General features: G+C 36.0%; 1 protein-coding gene and 1 pseudogene across 1 annotated transcript; both read left to right on the forward strand.

Moving 5' to 3' along the window:
- The first annotated feature begins 270 nt into the window (after positions 1-270).
- Positions 271-1,250, forward strand: LOC148914717 (uncharacterized; annotated as a pseudogene).
- A 4,205-nt stretch (positions 1,251-5,455) lies between these two features.
- LOC103339556 (ubiquitin carboxyl-terminal hydrolase 8-like) lies at positions 5,456-14,764 on the forward strand. The gene is made up of 13 exons (XM_008242864.2): positions 5,456-5,828; positions 5,943-6,128; positions 6,992-7,133; positions 8,413-8,472; positions 8,563-8,658; positions 9,159-9,515; positions 9,628-9,768; positions 9,893-10,063; positions 10,207-10,464; positions 10,793-10,941; positions 13,135-13,686; positions 13,921-14,194; positions 14,396-14,764. Exons 1-13 carry the CDS (start codon positions 5,509-5,511, stop codon positions 14,510-14,512), a joined length of 2,823 nt encoding a protein of 940 aa, XP_008241086.2. The 5' UTR covers positions 5,456-5,508; the 3' UTR covers positions 14,513-14,764.
- Positions 14,765-14,806: the final 42 nt, after the last annotated feature.

Below are 14,806 nucleotides of genomic sequence, written 5' to 3' on the forward strand. Positions count from 1 at the left end.
TCACCAAACTCAATTGAGTGGAAACATCCTTCACAATTTGATTTAAGGATAGTTGACACCAAAATGTTCATATTTTTTTATGCGAAAAATGTACCACTGGAGAAGGGAAAATATATGTTTTCATATTGAATTTGTCTTTTATTTATTTATTTAAAGGATATGTTTTCTTATTCGTAAATATGTGATTCATATATGTGGTGATGATATGTGCGATGTTATGAAATGCAATAAATTATTGGATTGTCTTAATTGTTTTTTCTTTACAAGAATATGGCTCCTAAGAATGTTGACTGTGAGGAAAAGGTACAATGTTCTTCCAAACATGAAGAGTTTTTTTATACATATATTGCATGATTATGTGAAGAAGGGTGACTTGCAAGCATCAACCTTTAAAATGAAAGTTTGGTCTGAAATAAGCGAGGAGTTGTTAGCAAAATGTGGAAAAAAATGCATTGTTAAACAACTTAAGTCTAAGTTTAATAGATTGTGAATTGCACATCGTGAGTTCTCGGACCTAATTGAGCATACTGGATTTGGGTGGGATCCTAATGCTAACACAGTCACTGCCTCAGAAGATGTTTGGGCTAGTTACATTAAGGTATACCAAGCCTTTATTTAAGTTTGTTTTTTCACTTCACTTCACATACTTAAGTGAATTGCTTATGATGTCTGAGTATAATATTTGTCATGGTTTGTAGAGTAAGCCAAGAGTGAAGCAATATCACACTCAAGGTTTAGTGCACTATCAGCTTTTAGGGGAGATATTCAACACTACTATTGCAACCGGTCAGTTGCATTATGCCTTTAATCAACTTCCTCCTAACTCAGATGAGAAGCGTGAGTTAGAGAACAATTTCCTTAACACTGGTGTTCATATTGATGTTGATTTGGATGATAATGATGTTAACTTGGAAACTGATCATGGTAAAGGAAAAAGAAAGAGTGTAACTGCTACCCCACCTTAGCGTCGTCCAAAGAAATGGGATAAAATGGAATCCTATTTGGAGGTTAGCAGTGAAGTTATGAGTCCAAGATTACAAACAATTCAAAAGGAAAAGAGTGTTGAGGCATCTAGCACCTCCAAGGAGATGTATTCTATTGAAGAATGCATCGGAATTGTTGAAGAAATGAGAGATATTGATAATGATACATTCAACAAGATGCTAGAAAAAATTGTGCTTATTGAATGGAGAAAAATTGTTTTTACAATGTCGGATGCTAGGGGAAGAGCTTGGTTAGCTAGTTTTTAGGAATACTAGTATGATTGTGGTTTCTCTTTAGTTGAGATTATGAATTTCCTTGATATGTTTTTTAGTTTATGAATTTCTTTTTTATGTTATGGATTATGTGTTATTTGAGTTTATGAATATCTTTGGTATGTTATTATATTAATGGATAGTCCTTGTGTTCTTTTATATTTGAATAGTATGGTTGTGGATATGTTATTATTGTTTCAATGTTAGTGACGATTACTTAATTTGAATATTTGAAGGTATTAGACATGTCTACTAGTAATGGAGGCAATAACTCAGATAGTGATTTAGATATGGAAGAACTTGAAGAAATGGCACATCATATGCTAATATGTATGAATATTTATGATTTATTAGCAATCAACATGTTGATAGGACTTCTTGCCATAATTCAGTTTTATCAGGGCATGAATATGTTCAAGAGTTGTTAAATAGAAATCCGGATAGAATTTATGACTCATTTCGCATGGACAAACATGTATTTTTAAGGTTATGTCAAATACTTGAGACTTTAGATCTTTTACACCATGATAGACATATGAGTATTCAAGAAGTAGTTGGTATTTTCTTATTTATAGTTTCTCATAATATTCGTATGCAAGTTGTGGCTGAGCATTTTCAACGATCTAAAGACACAATTCACAGACAATTTAAGCGTGTGTTGACAGCTTTATGTGGATTATCACCACGTATTATACGCCCAAGTAGTAGAGGGGAAACACAGCCGAAATCTTGAATAGCCCAAAGTATTATCCTTATTTTGAGGTGAGGAAATATTTTTTTTAAATTTTGCAATTGATCACATGATACTATATATATCATTTAGTTATTTTTATATTCAGCATAGTAACTTTTCACTATATTGTAGAAGTGATTGGTGCAATTGACGGGACACATATTGCTGCTTGGGCACCAGCACAAAAACAAACCTCATACCGTGGTAGAAAGGTTCTTATTACTCAAAATGTTATGTGCACATGCTCTTTTGATATGATGTTCACATTTATTTACACCGGATGGAAAGAGACTACAAATGATTCTAAAATGTTCACAGATGCAGTGTTGAGGCCAGATAATAAATTTCCTTTTCCAGAAGAATGTATGAATAAATATAGAAAATTAAATTGAAATTATAACTAAAATTATTATCACATTCAAATAACGAATTAATTAACAAGATATTACTATGTTGTGGATGCTGGATATACAAATATGACTGGATTCTTGGCACCTTACCTAGGTGAGAGATATCATTTGCATGATTATAGGGGGACCACGCCGAGCACCAAGAGGTCTTATAGAATTATTCAATTATAGGCATTCTTCATTACGTAATATAATTGAGCAGTGTTTTGGTGTGTTGAAAGCTCGTTTTCCAATTTTGAAATTGATGTCCAATTATCTTCCACGTAGACAACGACGTATCCCTATTGCATATTGTGTGTTACATAATTTTATCCGAAGAGAAGCACGTCGTGATAGGTTGTTCGAAGAGTTTCAAGTATAAGACATCATTGTTGAGGGTGAAGATATGGCTACACCAAATTAAGATTTATGTCTCCGAAAAATATTGCACAAATGACCAACATTAGAGATAAGATTGCACAAGATTTGTGGCGTGATTTCACCCAAGGCTCTTGATTATATTATTGTAATTTTTAATTTTTAATTTTTAATTTTTTTTGTGTGTGGCAATGAACAAGTTTTTGTAATATTTGGTCTAGAAGCCAATGAATGTTTCAATCAACTAATTTAAACTAAGCCAAATGCATAGATATATCACTTTTTCTTAAATCTAACTTAATCTGAACTCTTTAATTTTAGTAAAATAGGTCAAATGAGAAAAACATGTTTGGTGTGCATAATAAAAAAAGGAGTTGGACTAATTACATACATAAATGTGTGAAAATGTTAGTTTAAAAAATAAAATAAAATCCTCTTACCAAACGCATATTCACTGTTTTTGTTATTTTCACATATTATTGCCAGACATGTTTTCACTATTTTTATTCTCTGAAAACAGTTTTCAACTAAGCTACCAGACGTGTTTTTGTTCTCTGAAAATGCGTTTTCATTTTCTCATTTTCATTCTATGAAAATATTCTCTGGAAATGCTATCTGAAAACATTACCAGACGGGCACTTAATGTCTATGGAGTGGCAGCCAGGGCATTAAGGGGTTGGTTTAGGCAGTGGTGCCAAACCCAAAAAGGCTCGCTTTGGCATCTGGCTTCTCAGGAGAGAGTTTCAATCTGGGTGGGTGAGGAGATGTGAATAAAAAAGGAAGAAAGTGGAAAAATGGGGCTGTGAACCAAACGAGGCCTTATAATATGTGTGATAGCACTCCTCTCACTAGAAAATGTCCTAAAAAAAAGAGTTTCATAAATTGTCCTAATTAGGCTTTTCCTCCAACATGTTACTTCTAAAAATTTGAAACTCAACAAAAATTGGCTTAGACAAGTTGACTAGAGCAGATATTGGCTTAGACAATTTGAAACTCTAACGTGCAGATATTGGTCGGCGATACACTCCTACCTAGGGGTGGCATTTTAGACTGAAAAATCGAAAAACAGCAAAAACCAACCGACTATTTACCGCAATGAAACCGCGATTGCGGTAAACCGAACAGCATTTGCGGTATAAAGAACCGAACCACATTTACGGTTGCGATTGCGGTATCTATGTTGTTTTATTTTATCTTCTTATAATAAAATGTACTAAACTATGTTGTTTTATTTGTAGATAGCATTAGTGCTCAAACAACACAATGGGGTTCTTCAAATTCACTCACCACCAACACTTGAGTTTGTAACTTTAGTTTGTAACATTGGTGCATTGCATTTTCCTTTTTAGTTTGTAACATTGGTGCATTGCATTTTCCTTTTTAGTTTGCAACTTTAATTAACTTTGAATTGGATTTTTCTTTTTAGTTGTAACTTTAATTCATTTTGCTTTGCATTTTCCTTTTGGTTTGTAACTTTAAAAGATTTGGAATTGGAATGCTTGAGAAGTTTAACTTTAATTGGAATGCTTGGAATTGTAACTTTAATTTTCTTTAGGTTGTGAATGCTTGAAAAGTTGAGGAGATTATGAATTTATATATGCTTGAGAAGTTAAGGTTGTGAATTTATATTTTTGTGAATACTTGAGAACTTGCAGTTTTAAACTGCTAATTCGCGGTAACAGACTGTTTTTTGCTGTTTCAAAAATCTTCATACCGCAAATAGTCGGTCAGTTTGCGGTTTGGGCAAAAATTGCAGATTCGAACCGCAATCACCCCTACTCCTGCCCTTAATTAGCCGTGTCGTACTCTGGTGTTGTTACTTTAAAGAAATTATAGTGCTCTAAGCAAGCATACGTTGTGGATACATTAGCATGGGATAACATCATAGGATTTCGCTCCTATTCTGTTGGCCTTTAAGATTAGATTAATAATTAACAGGGATAGTCTAGGGTATTCGCATTTCATAAGCAAAGGTGAAATTCTAGGATTTATGAAAGATGAACAACTACGAAAGCATTTGCCAAATATTCTCGTCCTTAAGTTTTCTTGCAACTTAGGCTAATGATGTTTCTAGCGTGGCCACTGCTAAAGTGATCTCAATGTAGCTTCATTGTTGTTTTCGCTTTAATCCAACTAGTAAAAACAAATATGCACAAATTTGCGTCTTTAAATTAAATCAAATAGACAAAACTAAAAGGGACAAATCAAATTCAAATTCGTGTTTATTTGTATGGGTTATGGGTAAAATATTCCCTTATAAATTATTTACAAGAAGAAGAAAAAAACTTTTTAAAGTCGATTTTTAGCTTTGATTCGGAACAACATAGATACCGCAATCGCAACCGTAAATGTTGTCTTTAAATCAAATGAGGAGATCTTCAAATGACCTAGAACATTTGAAATTCATTGACAAAACTTGATTGATGATGATGACGATCATAATTTGAAGCTTTGATTCGGAACAAATTAGAAATTAACAACAATTAAAACTTTTGCTAAACACAGTAAAGAGACTAAGCAAAGAAGAACCTTCAGCCTTCTCCCTCTCACAAAAACTCTAGAAACGCCTCAACTCCCCCACCCTCACTTTTTGCGCGTGCACTACACTCTTCCAATCCAATCATGTATAAACACGGGTGGGTCCAAAATTATTTTGGTTTTAAATTTATTTAATTGGAGAAAGCCGGTGTTTGATTGATTGTGTGGCGATGAGTGAATAAGTAAAGGCGGGCTCTGACTCACTCTCTCTATTATGACCCGACTCTCCGAGAAGCTCCGTCTCTCTCTCTTCCTGTACAAGCCAACCCGCTTTCTCTCTCTAAACCTCCTCCCCAACCTCTCTCTCTCCTCCACGCTCCACCTCTGCAAGTCCCTCACACGCGCCCTCGCCTCCAAAACCCTAGCCTTCTTCTCCTCCTCCTCCTCCGCCATGGACGACCCCTACTGGGACCTCGATTTCCGCCCCAGCTTTCGCTCCCAGCGCCTCCGCCTCCACGACGACTACGACGACGACTGCTCGAACGACGACGTTTCGCACAATGCCGTCGATAAGCTCTACCTCGTTCCCTACAGGTGCGCCTCCAGCGAGTGACTTGGCTACTGAATTGCTCTCGAGCCCTTTTTTGTGTTGTTGAGATGGTTCTGTTGCTGCATTGGATTTCATTTCGTGTTTTCGTTTGCTTTCAGGTGGTGGAAGGAGGTTCAAACGGAAGACGATCAGATGGGAGGGGTCTTGTACACTGCGTCTACGGACGACGATGCTGGCTCGGAGATTTTTCTGAATTTGAAGAAGAAGGACGTCGCTGAAGAAGGGTTTTCGGGGCGTGAGTATGCATTGGTCCCTGAACCTACATGGTGTCGCGCTCTCAGACGGTGAGGAAGCTTTCTATCTCTTATTTTGCAATTCTTTTTCTCATTTTAGATGGTCAGAATTGTGGTATCTTAAGTTGCCAATAGATTAGGGTAGGTCTTAATGGAGGGTTCATTGTAGGTCCCAACTGTTACTCTAATGCTGTCAAATGAGGCCCATTTTCAATTATTCTGGTACCTTGCCAAAATCTTTGATTGCCCGTTTACGGTCGACCTTTAATGATAATAATAGCACATTTCCCTACTTAGCCCTTTTTCTTTTCTTTTCTTTTTTTTTGGGTGGAAAGAAAAGGGGTGTAGTAGTTCTGGGGAAATGTGGTATGATGGCAATTTTCTTGATTATATAGGCGTAAAGGAATAGGAAGGTTTTTGAGAATGTTCTTGGTGAAGAGGGTGGAGTGCTTATGGGATTAGGGTCTGCTTTTGTCTTCTTTATGGGCGTCTATGGTTTGGGGTTTAGGGAGCTGTCTTTCTATGTTATCTTATCGGATTTGAAAGCAGATGTTTTATAGTTTTTCCAGAAGTGGACTCCTTTCGCTATTTGTACATTTTTTAGTATTTAATGAATAGTTTTGTTTCTCATAAAACAAAGTTGCTAAAAGCTTAAAAGGGGTCGTGATTTCATTGTTTAGGCTTATGTTTACTGTGCTTTCTGGGATTATAGGAGAAGGTAGAAAACAAACTGATTTTCTTTTGCATTCAGGGATTTCTTTCTTTCTTCTCCAATTTCTCCTGAAGTGCCTTAAGTTATTGTTATTTTTATGTCTATATGATTTGACAGTGATTTATGAGAATGGAGCTTTCTCTCTTTATTCTCCACCACCTCCTAAATAATAATGGCATTGATTTGTCCACTCTTCCTGTAGGCATAATGATTTCTACACGGCAGCAAAGGATAACGTGAGCCTTTTTGGTGCAGAAATTTTCTTGAAGGATGTGTTTTCTTTACAAATTAGGCTGTTTGTCTCATGGGAAACGAATTCATTGGTTGTAAAGATCAGCCAAAAGGTAAGTTTTGTAATTTAGCCTTATTTTGCATCCCTTTCCCTCTCATTACATTCCTGTATTGGATGAATTCTTAAAAAAAATTAGTTGTGGAAGTTGGATACCTGTTGTACTTTGGAAAGGAATGTCTGGGAGAATAATGCCTCAGATTAGAGTTGGCATAATCTAAAGTACGTAAATTGATTTCGTGAAATTTTTTTTATTATTATTATTTTAAGAACTTGTGATGCTCAAAACATTATAGGTAGGTGAAGTTGCTGGATAATACACGCATTAATCCTAATTTAATTTGAGGTAGCAATTGACCAACCGTGTTTTGTGGACCAAAGTGGTGAGGAACAACAGAATGATATAGTTATTGAACAAGATGCTGAGAAGATGAGTAAAAGAGTGAGATCAAGAAGGGGAATGTACTTTGAATAGCAAGGATTGTAGTCCCAATAAGTGATGATGAACTTTTATTTATTTATCAGCTTATCAGATATTGGATTGGAATTGTTGTGTGATGTTTGGAGGTGGCGTGAGTCAAAAGGAAAGTTATTTGAGCTAAGAGGAGTCAGATTAAGAAATTAATAAAGAATCAGAATAGAAAGCACACGGTTGATGGATTATGACTTTTAGCAGGTTGACACGAAGTGGAACAGTTAGCTTTTACAATTTAAATGTTTGAATGTGGTATTTGTGTGGCATTGGGATCCTACTGAAACATGGGCTGTGCAACTTTCACTTACTTTTCTTTAAACTTTTGTATGTTTGTGACATGAATATGATTCTCACTATTGCGCTTTTTTGATACATTCCTGTGCTTAAATGTGATTGTTTCTATGGTCTTGGTCACAACATCAATTTAGGAAAGATGTTATCACTTGGACCCAGTTAGTTGGGGGTATAATGGAAACACAATCCAGTGAATGGACTAGCAGTTGTTTCCTTAGAATCTGCTGGAACAGTTGTAGTTGGGAAAATTCCATGCAACTAGGCAACAAATCACTAGGTAGTTATGCAAGCAACACATGTTTTGTTTTATGGACTCCTGCTTCACAAGCACTTACAAGTCTTTTTGTCTGGCATATAAGTTGTAATTACTAGGAAATAGTGATGTATATGCCTTGGAATTGCTATATATATATGTGTCCTTGCTTAATAGGGTTCATATGCTGTCATATAGAATACATCATAAACTGTGTTTTACTCTTCATTTTAGTAAAGTTAATAACCACTTTTTATTTCTTTAGAGTTTCGATTGATTACCTTCTGAATTTGACTAGACTGCAATTTTCAGGATAATACAGTTGATTCTTACAAGAGGGCCTGCAATATTTTCAGTTCAGAGTATGTTCCGGTGAGTTACATGACGAGTGACAATTAGTCATTTACAGTTGGTCTGATATGTATGTGATGATATTTACTCATCCATGGATTGATTTTACAGTTGCATATTTGGGACTTCTCAGGGCAGACAACCCAAATTTTCATGAATGACAGTATTAATTTGCCAAATGATATTCCTGGACAACTGAACAAAGAGGTGAGTGATTATAATGTATGGTTCTTATTTATTTGTTAACTCTCATATTTCCTCAATCTGGTGGGTGCCTTTCACCAGAAAGCGGATGGATACTTTCTATTTGATATTTCACAATCTACTGGAGAGTAGCGGCTCAACTTTTTACTGTTTGTGCTACCTTTCTAGTTTAGGCCTTTGAATTTTTAATTCCATTTACTGAATTTTGGAATTGCGCATACTGTCTGAATTGCATTGATGGTTATGTTAGTAAATATTATTATGATCGGAAGTTGGTTGGCGTTGAACTTTCGCACCAGCGTGCTCATGTTGATCCTTTGTTACTGGGAAGTATGCTACATCGAGTCTCAATTTTTTTCTTAAAAAATGGATCCAGATTTTGTATACAAAAATCTACCAAAATTAATTTTAATGCTCAGTGTTGCAGTTTATATATATCTTTACGTGCAGATTAATTTCTACAGTTTAGTTATATGGCCTTTCGTTTCATGTTGTCCTTTCAGATTCTCCTTGAACTGCGACTCCATGGATTTTCAGATTATATGAAAGGTAGAGATTGGAGGAGCGATGAAGTGGCCGATAAACATCCCAGTATGGATAGTTCTACTTATGGTGGCTCTATGAAGATGAATGGGAGCACTGACTATGTGAATCCTTATTTAACTCCAACCAACTCCTTGCAAAGTGGCACAATCTATAGAGGAGCTGGTTCCTTAGGCCTTATTGGACTAGAAAATCTTGGGAATACTTGTTTTATGAACAGTGCCATCCAATGCTTGGTGCATACCCCAAAGCTTGTTGATTATTTTCTAGGAGATTACCGGAAGGACATAAATTATTCAAATCCACTAGGAATGAAAGTATGTAAATGGGTTAATCCTTTGGTTTTCATTTTAAGTGGCTGCTTTTTTGTGGCATCTTTCGCTTACTTTGATTGTTGGCTCTCCTTTTTACTATAGACTTATTTTCCAGGGAGAACTTGCTTTAGCATTTGGAGAGTTGTTGAGGAAGTTATGGGCTCCAGGTGCAAAGCCAGTGGCTCCAAGAATGTTCAAGTTAAAACTTGCGAGTTTTGCTCCCCAATTCAGTGGCTATAATCAGCATGATTCCCAGGTTAGTTCATTTGGTTTTATGTTTAGTCTTTCTTCTTTTGTTTTTTTCACTAGGCGTAAATGTTTAATTTTGTTGCATGGGAAATAGATTTATAAATTGTAATTTGTCGAAGTGCCTCATGTAGGAACTTCTTGCTTTTTTGTTGGATGGTCTCCATGAAGATCTAAATCGTGTGAAATGCAAGCCGTATATCGAAGCTCAGGATGTAGAGGGTCGTCCAGATGAAGAAGTGGGAGAAGAATATTGGCAAAATCACCTTGCTCGCAATGACTCCATCATTGTTGATGTGTGCCAAGTCAGTTTTATGGTTTAAATGCATTGTAATTTGTAGATTTAAGTTTCACTTATTCCTTCTTAAGATAAGTTTGTTGGGATCAACTTCATTAAATTTATTTTTTTAACACTATATTGCAATTTCTTTTCCCCTTGCTACTGTAGGGCCAGTACCGGTCAAAATTGGTTTGCCCTGTTTGCAACAAGGTGTCCGTTACATTTGACCCATTTATGTACCTTTCTCTACCATTACCTTCAACAACAATGCGGACTATGACTTTGATGGTCCTAAGCACAGATGGGACTGCATTGCCATGTACATTTACTGTGACAGTGCCCAAGAGTGGAAGGTCGTTGGATCTGACTAATGCCTTAAGCGCTGCATGTTCTTTAAGAGATGATGAAACCCTAATGCTTGCTGAGGTATATTTCTGGAGCTCTGTTTTTAGAGTTATTGAAACATTGCTGTATGTCATTGGAGTGAGGGGGTGGGGTGGGAATGGGAGTTGTCATATGGATGACATGCATGCATAGTAGCTACGGTCATGGAGCAGTCATGCAGTGTTGTGTGTCGACTCTGGTTCTCTAGCACCATTTGTTGGCATTTTGACAATTACGTGGTCTGTATTTGCTTTTTGCATGCCATCATAGTAAATTCATGTCCATGATTGATTTTGTAACTATTTGTAATCTTTTAAAGATCCTTCACTGAGAGGTTAAGAATGCCAAGGCATTGACCCTTTGTTTGTAGGTATACAAGTGTCGCATTTTTCGTCTACTGGAAGATCCATTTGATTCATTAGACTTGATCAGAGATGGTGACCGATTGGTCGCTTATCGGTTACCAAAGGGTTGTGAGACGTCCCTTTTGGTTACGTTTATTCATCAGCAGATGGACATGTAAGTTTTGTTTCTTGAGTAAATCATCACTGCTTTATCAGTTGCCCAACTCAAATTACTTTATTAAAAAATTAAAAGTGATAATGCTTCTAATTTTTGCTATAATTAGTTCAATGACCTTTTTCCCCTTGCATTTTAAACTAAATAGGTTAGTGAACTCAGTGAGCAACCTAAAGAATTTTTATGTGATTGCCAAAATAGCTCAGGGACCTTTTGGGAAATGTTCAACATGATAATTTCAGTTACCTGGTAATCAAGGTATGTTGTATGCTTACTATAAGCTTAGACATTAAAGGACACATGATGTTAATAGGAATGATGGTGCCTGGTTCACACAATTCAATAGAAACTGTGTACAAAATATACTCTTTGTGATATGTTACCCCTGAAACAGTACTTACTAGTATGTGTTATTGCTCGTGTAATAGAAGCTGTTGTTGAATAATGCAAGTAGTTGGTGTGGTGAGAAGTACCCCTTTTTTTATTTATGTTGTCAAAATGATGGAAAATCTGGTCAGACTCCCAAAGTATATTGTAACATTCATTTTTGATTCATTTGAAAGTTTACGCCATAGAATTTGTCTTATGGGATGGTATTTATGATATATACATTGTTTTTTGTTTCTTTTAGTAACTAATGATATTTTTTGTATGCCAATGAACTCAATTCTACTAGACTTTGATATGGTAATGATAGAATTAAACAAGCAACCTGATTCCAGACTTGAATCTTTGGACACTTTGAAATCTCTGTAACCAAGAAAGAAGTCAATTAGCTCCTGAACCAATTTCCTTCATTTATGTACTTGAAAAGTCTATGATTTTTTGAAATATAAGATCTTCCTCATAAAACTTTACGACCAACATAACAGTTAGTCTCATGTCCAGATGGTAAGTTGTCACTTTTTATCAAGTATTTCATGCGTGAATTGTGTTTAGGTTTGAACCCAGATTTTGTTGCTCTTCCAACTATCATCTTCGGGTGTATCTTGTTTAAAAGTCTGTATAAACCATTGCCTTGTCAAATACAACATCAGTTACAGCTTGCATATTGTTTTTATTTATTATTATTTTGGTATCTGGTATTGCGAACTGTTTGTTGAAGATTTTATTTATGTTGGGGAATGATTGCATATAGAAACAGTCAAATTTTTTTGGCTTGTTCATTCCGTCTCATTCTGACATGTTGAGGCATTTTCGTTGACACCTTATATGTCATGGCTGAAATTATTTTACCGCAGAAATAGAAAACAAATTTTAAAAAAATGAAGTTGAAAGATGACCATCTATGAGTGATACTGGTGGTGCGTAATATGTTTTTGTTTGATATAGTTGGGTCTGTTTAATAGATATCACAGCCTTTGTATATGCAAGACAAAGGGTGGTTCAATGCATGACACTCCTTCCAATGCGTCTGGGGAAGGCTAGATGCATCAGCCATACCCCTTGTCCCAGAGAGGTGGTTTCCATGATTTGAACCTGCAACAGTTTGGTTAGGGAAAACCAGGCTGTTGTAGCGTCATGCCTTGCCCTCATGTTACTAGCCACCTTTTTAATAAAGAAATCTGATTACCAATTCGTACACTGTAGGATTTTAGAGTAGTTGAAAGGTCATTGTTGCTGTAGAAACTTGGTTCTGTTGGGATATATGGAGTTTGAAGTTTTGATTGAATTCAGGGTTCTATCTCTATGCAAACTTTCTGAATTTTGGATAATCCTATATGTATTTAGCAGATGTTTGCAAGTGCGTACTGAATTAATAATTTTTAAATGTTTTTATGATCCAACCTTGTAACTATCTCCGGCAGTAAGTTAGGCCTTCTCTGTAAGTTTCTTGACCGATTTGAAAGTCTTCCCTTATTACGTCTTTTAGGTTGTAAATAAATACCACTGGCTTCCTGTTCTTTGAAGGCCATATGGCCACCAGGTTTCAATAACTGTTTTATTACAAGTGCATGTGAATGATTTCTCTGTGGAAAAATACAATGGACCTCATAAACATGGATAATGATGTTAATTCATTTTGTGTTGTGATGATAATGTTTTTATCTTTTCCCTCTGTTACATGATCTCTTAAAAGGATACAGCTTGCATTTCTATGTTTTCACTATGGAAAATATTATTATTATTATTATTATTGTCTTTGCTTTTTGCTGTAAAAAAGCCTAAATACATATTTTTGTCTGGGATCAGGTGTCACAATAATGGGGAGATGAGATTAGTCCCACAGGTGTTTGGCATTCCCCTTGTAGCAACATTGCCTGATGTTTGCAATGGATCTGATATTCGTAATGCATTCCTGAAAGTACTAAATCCATACTTGATGAGCCCTGGAGATGTATTAAATATTTTTTATGATGATTTTGCTAATGAAGATTCTAATGCTACTACTACCACTACTACTACAATTATGGATAATGATGCCGACTCAGACAGGGAATCAAGGGATGAAGCAAATTCGGATACTGACTTCCAGTTTTACTTACCAGATGCAAAAGAAGCTATAGAAGATACCTTGATAGAGATGAATGAGCCGATCGTGGTCTCAGGGTTGCCTAAGAGGTTGGAGGTGCTTGTTTTATGGTCCGATAATATGACTAAAAAGTACGATACATGCCTTTTAAACACTTTGCCAGAGGTTTTCAAGCCCCAATTTTTCATGAGGGAGCCTGAAGAATCTGTCTCTCTGTACAAATGCCTTAAAGCCTTTATGAAGGAAGAACCTCTAGGACCAGAGGATATGTGGTTAGCATCTAACTTCATTTGAATTACAAGAACAAAACTGTTATGCATCCTCTTGACTGTTGTTTCTTGGCTTAATCTAGCTAGAGATAGAGCATGAAGTTTATTTGGTTCATTAATTATGTCATCTGTGCAGTTTGTCTTTTTCGGTTTTCAGAATTTTTTAAATAATAGATTGTAGTCATATACCTGCTGCCTATCTTAATGCTAGCTTTTGCAATGATATGTTGTTTACAGGTACTGCCCTATCTGCAAGAAGCCTCAGCAAGCTAGCAAAAAGTTAGACCTTTGGAGATTGCCTGAGATTCTGGTTATTCATCTGAAAAGATTCTCGTACAGCAATTTATTTAAGAACAAGCTCGAAACATTTGTTGATTTTCCAATTTATGGTCTAGATTTCTCACCTTACATTAGTCACCGAAATAGCCAGTTATCCTGCCAATATATGTTGTATGCAATTAGTAATCACTATGGCGGCATGGGTGGTGGTCACTATACAGCATTTGTTCATGTAAGTTCTGTTTCTCTTATTGTTAGAAAATTCCTTAGGCTTTTGTCCAAGTTTCTCAATTGAATCCTTTATACTCAGTGAAAGCCAGACCGCACTTAGATGCTCCTTTCCTTTTTTTATTGCATGCATTTTATCCCCAAGTTTTCTTCACTTTAGGGCTTTCTCAATTGAATTGGTAAACAATTTTTGTTCCCTGTGCAGCTTGGTAATGGTTTGTGGTATGAGTTTGATGATGAAAAGGTTCTTCCTGTTGGTCAAGAGAGGATCAGGACATCAGCTGCATACGTTCTTTTCTACCGAAGAGTACCGGATATATAAACACATAAACAGACAGTTGTATAGTTAAGTAACAGTTGGGAAGCAGGCTGCCGGCGGGATGCACCCGGTTTAGATATTGGAGAGATTTTGTAGAGAAAAGGAGCACAGGATTCATGTTGTACAGCTTTTAATGACGTCAGTGAAAGGGGCACAATAGAAGACCTCTCTTGGTTTTTGATTACATTGTATATGTATAATTTGACCCAGAAAAATTATTCAAATCCCATCCCTTGTTCAACAGGGTTATCTTTCCCTCTTTCTTCAGTATTTGTTTTATCTGTGTTTCTCTTTTAC

This window comes from Prunus mume, linkage group LG8 (genome assembly GCF_029339155.1).
Source record: "Prunus mume cultivar Tortuosa linkage group LG8, ASM2933915v1, whole genome shotgun sequence".
NCBI lineage: Eukaryota > Viridiplantae > Streptophyta > Magnoliopsida > Rosales > Rosaceae > Prunus > Prunus mume.

What these genes read in the sequence shown, in the direction of transcription:
- LOC103339556 (XM_008242864.2), top strand. Translation starts at nt 5,509, where the DNA reads ATGACCCGACTCTCCGAGAAGCTCCGTCTCTCTCTCTTCCTGTACAAG. An exon ending in AAACCCTAATGCTTGCTGAG is followed by an intron (nt 10,465 to 10,792) that starts GTATATTTCTGG and finishes CTTTGTTTGTAG; the next exon opens with GTATACAAGTGTCGCATTTT. An exon ending in ATTCATCAGCAGATGGACAT is followed by an intron (nt 10,942 to 13,134) that starts GTAAGTTTTGTT and finishes GTCTGGGATCAG; the next exon opens with GTGTCACAATAATGGGGAGA.